Below are 10,222 nucleotides of genomic sequence, written 5' to 3' on the forward strand. Positions count from 1 at the left end.
AAGTGGAGCGGCGCATATGGAAGACACGACGTATCACAGAAGAGCTTCAAAAGCCTGAAATCGCGGAAATTTGGACGTAATAAATAGGACCTAATAATGTGCTGGAGAACTTGAATTGCTGAAGCGAGGGGGAGGGGTAGGGAGAAGCCTAGGCTTACGACAGGTTAAAGGATTGAGAACTAGAATCGCCATAGTCGGGGGTAGGGGGGAAGCCTAGGCCTACTTACTACATGTTAAAGAAAAGAGAAGAATAGAAACGCTGGGACCTAAGAATTATCATCGCTGAAATGGAAACAGACAGTAAAACGGCTTGAGAGGTGTAACATGAGGAAACCTCGCAGTTGCACTATGAAACAATTGTTAGGAGAGGGTGGATAACATGATGGAAAAAAGAGAATATGAACGGAGGTACAGTAAAAGGAATGAGCGGGGTTGCAGCTGGGGGACATAGGGACGCTGCAAATAACCTTAAGCAATGCCTGCAGCGCACCGCATGAGGTGCACCGACGGCATTACCTTCCTACGGGGACTACAGGTTAACAGACTGAGAGCCTGAATTGCCAAAGTCGGGGTAGGGGGAAGCCTAGGCCTACTACAGTTCACAGGATTGTAATTCAGAGAGAACTCTGTACTTTGCCAAGGTCCACACACGCATAACAGGACACAGAGCATGACAGAATTACAAAGAAGCGGCAGTAATATAATAAATACGACTGATCGTCGAAAGAAGCTGTAAAACAACATACTTGTATTTAGATCGTTTATAGAGCGATGAGAACGAAATGACTGAAATACGTGAACATAGGCCTCTGGGGAAAAATCTGATCGCTATGACGAACACATACCAACAACACACACACACACTCTCTCTAACACATACATATATATATAATATATATATTTATATTTTTATATAAATTTATATATATATATATATATATAGAGACATTTAGATATAGAGAGAGAGAGAGATAGAGATAGAGAGAGAGAGAGAGAGAGAGACAGAGAGAGAGAGAGAGAGAGAGAGACCAACGGCTATCAGTAAACTACCTATAGCACGTGCTATAAATTTACACCTATAAGCCTACAGCACAAAAAAAACTTTTTATAACACCAACATTATATAATAATAATTGTTATAAATAGTCCCTGACTGCTTACTGTAGTAAGACATATTGATCTATTTCTTTTCTGAAGAACCAGTTAAACAGAACAGGTAAGTGTCTGTAGTTAAGTAGTTCTGTACTTCAGTTGTAAATACGTGTTAGTGCAGAGTTGACTGGAAATTAAATGGGGGCATATTTGGCTGGGTAAGTTTAATCATCATTCTTACACTCAAATATTAATCCACAAACATCACTTACTGTCGAATTCACTTTTACGCTGGGAATAACTTACGTCCCATTGCAAATTATATGTAATAATACAACCAAGGGGAATTTAGGACTATAAGTAATAGTACAACCAAGGGGGAATTAGGCATATATTTATGTAATAATACAACCAAGAGGGAATTAGGCCTATAAGAAATAATACAGCCAAGGGGGAATTATAAGTAATAACAACCAAAGGGAAATTATACCTATTAGTAACAAAACAACCAAGGGGAAATTATAAGTAATAATACTACCAAGGGTAGGAATTAGGCCTATAAGTAATAATACGACCAAGAGGGAATTATAATTTAATAAGAGCCGAATTTATAATTTAATAAGAGCTGAATGCAAAAGTCCGATTCCCGACCGAGGCAGAATTACTTACTTATCACTTAAAATTCCCCTTGGGGTGTAAGCTGTTCCAAATGTAAAGCATAATCGGTAATAACTGATAATTGTGGTCTAATAAAAATTGAATTATGCAAATTTTCATCAAGTTCTATAAACAGTAGGAATACCTATGCCTATTACTTTACAGAGCCGTGTGTAAAGTCACTGGCAGGCCTACACCCGACTCTGCACTTAGGTGCTCTACCTTTTCTAGATTTCTAGAGTTTGCCCTGGGCATCACACTGCATGTTTAATAGAGCCACAAACCACTCCAGCAAAAATGCCCCAAAGGCTCAAACGGGTAATAGAAGCGGGACACTTGTTAATAAGTCTTCAAAGGCCAACAACTAAGTCCACATTTTGAAATCAGCTGATCGCCAGGGTGCCATGAGAGAGAGGGGGAGAGAAAGAGAGAGAGAGAGAGAGAGACATACACTCTCTCTCTCTCCTGGTGCAAACACTTATCATCCTCACACTAAAATCAATAATTTCGGGGCACTTTCCCTGCCCTCCTGCCCCACGGGGGCCGACCAGCACTGGCACTTACTTACCTCGTCGGGTTTCGGATGGACGTGGTTGCATGTGTGTTCCGCCGACGTTAAAAATAAACAGGAAAGCAAAACGTACGGGCTTAACCCGAGCACTGACCGGCGATACGTCCTCTCACTCATGGTTCCATTCTAACACTGAGAGCGCTCGCTCTCTCGTTCGTCTTCTATGTAGCGTAAAGCGTTGCGTTCCGTTGGCGCCTGTGGCTCCTCCCCCCGACGGGCGATGTAAACATGGGCGAAACCACTTTTCTTGGAAGCGTTTTGGACCTAAACTCGCGTTTTTTAGTTGATTCCCAAATAAGTAAGGACGCATAAATACTCAGTACACTCCATTACATTGCTAGGAACATTCGTTAAAAGAAAATAGCAGATTTAAAAGGCAAATTTGACTCTAGCACCAACCTACAATTATCCGTGCTATCTAGTGTTTTCGTTCTCACATCTTTTCAAATCTACGCTAAACGTCGTCTGCACTTCATTCAAAAAGACGAGTTCATATTTCACTTTTCAATACATGAAAAACATTAGCACTTTTCGGCCACATTCTAATTTCTTTCAACCCTAGCAGAGTAGATGAATAGACATAAATTGCAGAATACATCAAAATGAATGCAAAATGATAGATTCAAAGAATTTTTTCCCGTAGACAGTAGGCTACTCAATAGAAGACATATGTAATCAATTCTTAATTTAAACCTTTAAGCCTTTAATTCTTGACACGTACCTGTCAAAACAATGAGATAGAGAGCAAGAGAAAATCGAAAGAAATTCGTCGGAAACTAAATGAATAATTTGACTAAATTTCTGTATATTTGACAAAAAAAAAATGTTAAACACGCAAAAACACGATTTTACCCAAAATTCTCACAAACAAGAAAAATATTTCGCTAAAAAGATTAAATGCCTTGATGTGAGTGTACGCTCAAAAACTCTACGGGAAATGAACATCAAGTTTGGAACTATGAGACCAACTTACATAATTATCGCACGTATCATAATATATTCATGACTTCTTATCTGTTTTCAAATTAATTATTTCTCAAGACAATTACGTGACTAGCACGAAACAGAGCTAGATTAGAAAACAGGGTATGTAGTAGATACTATTATTATTATTATTATTATTATTATTATTATTATTATTATTATTATTATTATTATTATTATTATACGAGGAATGAGAAAAACTGAACCTAAAGCAAAGAAAAGCTCCAAAGATGATTATTTGCAGAAATTCATTTGCAGAACGGATAGCTAAAGTCTGTGTGTGTGTGCGCTACTGATGTTATGATAGTCCAGGGTAAACTTTAGGCCACTGATAACTGCAAGTTTTTCATGTTCACGCTCTCTCTCTCTCTCTCTCTCTCTCTCTCTCTCTCTCTCTCTCTCTCTCTCTCTCTCTCTCTCTCTCTTGACGCTAAGGTTACAATAGTCTAGACTGAGTAAATTTTAGGCCACAAAACAACTACAATTTTTTTTTAAATCCACGCCTGAATTATGTGTTAATAATTATCTAATCTCACCTAAAATTCTGCGTTTTACCTGACAGAGGATTTTGTAATCATAGAATTAAACTGAACTGGACCTCCGTAGTGGACTAGTGCCTTCAGTGCACCTCAAACGGTACACTGTAGGCATTACGTAAGGTTCTTTGCAGTGTCCCTTCGGCCCCCGACTGCAACCCCTTTCATTCCCTTAACTGTACCTCCTTTCATATTCTCTCCTAACAATTATTTCATAGTATAACTGCAAAAGGTTTTCCTCCTGTTACACCTCTATAACCATTTTTTCTTTCAATAACACTTTCAGCGCTGAATGACCTCACGGGTCCAAATTTAAATGGCTCTACCTGTCTCGCTGATATGACTTTCCTACAAATCATTTCACGGCGTTTTTCATAAACACCGTATTTATATTCAGTAATTCACAATTAGCGAACTACAGATGGTTTCAGAGTGTGCTGTTGCAAGCCCCAGTCCCCAAACACCATTTTATTGATCGCAGCAGACAACGCTGAAACCTGTTCATTAATGGGTCGACTGGTAGGTGGCAGGTTGGGAATCGAACCATAAGCCTTGCTTATGATAATCAAGTATTCCACCTTGATATACTGTATATATATATATATATATATATATATATATATATATATATATATATATATATATGTGTGTGTGTGTGTGTGTGTGTATATATATGTATGTATATGTGTGTATACTGTATATATATAATATACATATATTACATATATATGTATATGTGTTGTGTATGTATATATATATATATATATATATATATATATATATATATATATATATATATATATATATATATATATATATTAACTATCACATACACAATTGTTCTGTGCATTAGTAGAATTACTAAAAGAAAGGACTCATTCAAACTGGATATATGGAGTTTTTATTCAAATTACAAGCTTTCTTGGACAAACAGTATATCAAAATATCCATATATAGCAAACGTATATCCGGCTGCTTTATATCTGTATGGGTACTTTTAATCAGATATAAATACAGCCGGATGCGTTATCATTGTATATTGATAATGTGGACTATTGTAACTTTTTGAATAAAAACTGTACCATCCAGTTTGAATGAGGTCCTTTTAGTAATATATATATATATATATGTGTGTGTGTGTGTGTGTGTGTAAGTACTATTGTATGATTTGTTACTCTTCCTCCCAGTGAAATCAGCTGGAAGAAGACTGAAACTTTGAGGTTAAGTCACTGATAATAAATTCTGTACCTCACAAACACGGCCGTTATCAAGGTATTAAAGAACGTTGTGACGTCATGGACAATATCCACCTCTCTTTAATTTCATTGCATGTGAGATGCAATGGTTCATTTACTGATTTTGGGATTTTGGCTATAAGGATGTCTTTGGCGCTGTGGTTTTAAATCTCAAGTTATTTATTTAATAAAAAAAACAAGTAAAAAATGCGCCGAAGTTTCTTCGACGCAATCGAGTTTTCTATACAGCCACCGAAAATAGATATATCTTTCGGTGGTCTCGGTATAATGCTGTATGAGCCGCAGCCCATGAAACTTTAACCACGGCCCGGTGGTGGCCTATCTTATATCATTGCCAGACACACGATTATGGCTAACTTTAACCTTAAATAAAATAAAACCTACTGAGGCAATTTGGTATGCTTGATGATTGGAGGGTGGATGACCAACATACCAATTTGCAGCCCTCTAGCCTCAGTCATTTTTAAGATCTGAGGGCGGACAGAAAAAGTGCGGACGGACAGACAAAGCCGGCACAATAGTTTTCTGTTACAGAAAACTAAACACGAATGATTTTATCATTAAACTTCACCATCCTAAATAATTAGTCATTTCACTCCATCCACTTCTAGGATGTGGGACATTGTCCCTGAGGATGCTGTTGCAATGTGTTACTTCCCTAAAGCAGTGCTTGTATTTTATGATTTACTTACATTTTTATTTGTTTGTTTATTAATGTGTTGATTTATTTTCTCTTTTTGATAACTGATCTCTTCTTTCTGTATTTCTTATTACCTTCTGTTACTTCTTTCGAATGAACACCGTATTCATCGGAAGCCTGGATTTTAAGCCAATGGCCCCGTGGTGGCTCGTTCTCTATGAATATGGTTCATCTTCTGAATAATAATAATAATAATAATAATAATAATAATAATAATAATAATAATAATAATAATAATAATCCCACATTTTACAGTTTGAAACGATATAATAAAGTCCCTTGATTTACAGGTAACTTTAAGGGAAGAAAATTGCGCAGTTTAGACATGAATACATCGGACCAACGTTCCACATTTTGGAGAACAGTAATATCGAAGAAAATTCCACCTTTTAGATTATTATTATTATCATTATTCAGGAGATGAACCCTATTCATCTTGAACAAGCCCACAGGGGCTACTGACTTGAAATTGAAGCTTCCAAAGGATATTACGGTGTTCATTTGAAAGTGCAAACAAAAGGTAATATAGAAAGTACAGAAAGTAGAGATCAGTTATCAGAAAAGTAAATATAAGTTAACGAATTAATAAATAAAGAGATAAAAACGCAAGAATGGCAAGAAGTAATCATTAATGAAAAATGAAGATTTGTGGCGTTTCTCTGGATTCAGAAGCTACACGAAGAAACATCACTCTTTTCCTTAGCCCAGGACGAGACTTGAAAAACCATATTTTTTTTCGTCCTTTATTCCACACACCGTCAGACTGTGGAACAGCCTCCCAGAGACGTCGCGCAACTGGAACTTCAAAAGTTCAAGCGAAGATGCGATGCATTACCTCCCTAATACTGTTCTCCTTGCATTTTAATACGTTTTTATCTATTTATTAACTTTTTAATCACGTTTTCTTTTTTGATAAGTGAAATCTCTTCTTTCTGTTTTTCCCTTTACCTTCCCTTATACTTCCTAATGAACACCATAATCTTTGGAAGCTTAAATTTCAAGTCAGTGGCCCCTATGGACTTGTTCCATATGAATAGGGTTCATCTTCTGCATAATAATAATAATAATAATAATAATAATAATAATAATAATAATAATAATAATAATAATAATAATAATAATAATAATAGACCAGAAAACTAGGAAACACATGACAACACACAAAGCACTACACCCAAGAGCAAATACAGACAGACTATACATAACAGGAAAGGAAGGTGGGACAGGGCTACTAAGCATAGAGGACTGCGTCGACATCGAGAGCAGAGCACTGGGGCAATATCTGAAAACCAGTGAAGACGAGTGGCTAAGGAGTGCACGGGAAGAAGGACTGATAAAAGTAGACGAAGACCCAGAAAGATACAGAGACAGGAGAACGAAAAACAGAACAGAGGAGTGGCACAACAGACCAATGCATGGACAGTACATGAGACAGACAAAAAGAAATGGCCAGCGATGAAACATGGCAGTGGCTACAGAGGGGGGAACCCAAGAAGGAAACAGAAGGAATGCTAACAGCGGCACAAGATCAGACCCTAAGAACCAGATATGTCCAAAGAACAATAGATAGAAATAACAGGAAGTGCAATATGAAAGACGAGACCACAAACCACATAGCAAGCGAATGTCTGGCGCTTGCACAGAACCAGTACAAAAAGAGGCATGATTCAGTAACAAAAGCCCTCCACTGGAGCCTGTGCGAGAAATAAGTGGTACGAACACCAGCCTGAGGGAGTGATAAAATACGATCAGGCAAAGATCCTCTGGAACTATGGGATCAGAACAGATAGGGTGATACGTGCCAGTAGACAAAATCAAGAAGAAAGTATCACTCATTGATGTCGCAATACCATGGGACACCAGGGTAGATGAGAAAGAAAGAGGAAAAATAGATAAGTATCAAGACTTGAAAATCGAAATAAGAAGGATATGGGATGTGCCAGTGGAAATTGTATCCATAATCATAGGAACAGTAGGCACGATCCCAAGATCCCTGAAAAGGAATCTGGAAAAATTAGATGCCGAAGTATATCCAGACTCATGCAACCTGGAACCCCACACTATAAAAACCATCCAGTTGAATAGGATGACTGTGATAGAATAAAAATAATAATAATTTCGTAGTAAGAAAGTATCTCTATTGTTATTCATTATCTATTTCTTATCTCCCATAAATAAATTCACATGAAGATGATATTGGTCTAATGTCTGTTTGAAAGGTGCTTAGAATCCCCAAGTAAAGAGACAGAATGAGATATGATTCTCCTATTCCCTGGAATCGATCATTTGAATAAGGCTCTTAATGGAATCAGAATCCATATTTCAGGTTACAGACCATTATAGACCTTCCATCACTGACAAACTATATTTGCTGAGGCAGATTCGAAATCATAAGTTGCTTCTCCAAATGCTCTTGTTACTTATGGTGTCTAATAACTCTTCTGCTTTGGACATTTAGCTTGTCACAGTTTCACAATGCGGTTCCTAGGCCGATAAAGTCTTTCAGACTTTTTTTTCACCACTCCGTGTAAATTTTCGCCACTAGCACCACCTAGCACTGAAATCTGCAAACACCAGTCACAAAGTTACACTTTCATCTAACCGCCCTTTCTTACCCTCTCTCATGGCTTCAGTTATGTACTTGTTACGAATTCCGTGTTTCATTTGTAATTTTGACATTTTTCTAAATTTCTGTACTGCATTTTAGAGCCAGGCTAAGGAATTATCTCCCGTCTTCTGTTTTCTCTCAGACCTATAGGCCTAAGCACCCCTCTTTTAAGGGACATGTTTACCTTTCCTCTCGGGATCAGATACCGACTCAAAATCCACTTAATTTTCCTCTTCTCATGAAACACCCAACATAAGTCTACCCCATTTCTCATTTCTAAACCATTCTCCATCAGTGATAGCTAGATAAACTCCCACACACGTTGCCCCTCCCGTCCGCCTACCCTTAGAAATGCGCTAAAAACAAAATTAACAGAACGGAGTTTGTGGATTCTGGCGAAGATGAAGGAAGTCAGTCTTTAGAACGGCTCTCCTTCGCCCTGCCTCGAGAACGAGAGAGCACCTTCCTGGTACTTTTAAAGTTGCGGTCTTGAGGCAGGCCACACCGGCATTTGAGGTGCGATTGAGGACGGGGGGGGTGAGGTGAGGGGTTGAATAATTGAAAGACCTCCCGCAGCGATGTTGCCGCGCGCGCGAATGCACATACAAGACCAGTGCGTATGTGCAGATGCATATTTCCGCATTGCGTACTGCTGGTGGAAGGATTATAGCAACTATGGGGGTGTGTTACCTCTCAGTAAACCACAGGATTATGGTAGGATTTTGACTGAGAAAGGGAGAGAGATGACAGAAGGATTGGTAGGTGAAGAGCAGCGAGGGTTTAAACAAGGGTTTAAACAATATAATATATATATATATATATATATATATATATATATATATATATATATATATATATATATATATATATATATATATATATATAGGTGAGCTCTTCATAATAAACCAGATACATGTGCAGTTCTAAAATAAAGCCTCATGAGAATAAATGATATATAATATAAATTGCTGTCAGTGAAAACAGTCTTATCAAAGAAGTGACAGGCTATGGGTGTTCAGTCGCTCTATGGATGAAGTGTTACGAAACGAAGCTGACTGGGAATATTGAGGAGAAACCGCAGTAGCTAGAAAGAGTTTGACTGAAAGTGTTTGGGAATGTTTACAAAAGGAGAACGTTTAAGGAAGCGGAAACCGAGAATATGGAGCAATGATTGTTAGTATGGTGGGTGGAAGAATAGGAATTAGGAACAGTTAGTTTGTATAATCATTTGGTAGCAAATAAAATGGATGCCACATAGATGAGAAAAAAGGGTGAGCAACAAGAAGAACTGAAAGGTGATAAGTGTGGATCTGAGTGCTTTAAGATGGTCTGGTCATGGGGAAAGAGTGGGGAACAGTAGGCTGGATAGATGATATGAAGGTGTTGGAAAGGAAGGTCCTTAACATCCAAGAAACATGCAGGGATACTTTCACTTAAATAGAATGAATATAGAATTATTAATAAAAGGACAGGAGATATAAAGATATGGACACTGACGTTTCGCTACACTCCAACAAAACATGTTCGATCGAAAGTCAGAGAAGTCCTCGATTACACTTTTACTAAATATTCAAATTAATATGAATATTTGCTCAAGAAATTATTTGACCAATACTTATTCCCTGCAGCATTTCAAGTGATGATTATTGGTCAATTTGCTATTTCTTAAATGACAGGATTAACTGTTTTGCTTGCCTTACGCCACAAGGGGACCATATAATTATTTTTCTTGTACCTTGGTCTTCCAGTTTTCCTGCTTTTATAACTTTCAAGTTTTTCTCTTGTAATTTTTTATAATTTTGTATCAGTAACCGATAT

At 37.5% G+C, this 10,222-nt stretch overlaps 1 protein-coding gene across 1 annotated transcript in view; it reads right to left on the minus strand.

The window, feature by feature from the left end:
• The window catches only part of Invadolysin (leishmanolysin-like peptidase, invadolysin), a 140,190-nt gene extending 137,721 nt beyond the window's left edge, over positions 1-2,469 (minus strand). The window contains exon 1 of the mRNA XM_067089021.1: positions 2,318-2,469. Coding sequence (XP_066945122.1) covers positions 2,318-2,437 — 120 coding nt within the window. The 5' untranslated portion in view covers positions 2,438-2,469. The remainder of the gene's footprint in view (positions 1-2,317) is intronic.
• Positions 2,470-10,222: the final 7,753 nt, after the last annotated feature.

The sequence above is a fragment of the Macrobrachium rosenbergii genome, chromosome 45, assembly GCF_040412425.1.
Source record: "Macrobrachium rosenbergii isolate ZJJX-2024 chromosome 45, ASM4041242v1, whole genome shotgun sequence".
NCBI lineage: Eukaryota > Metazoa > Arthropoda > Malacostraca > Decapoda > Palaemonidae > Macrobrachium > Macrobrachium rosenbergii.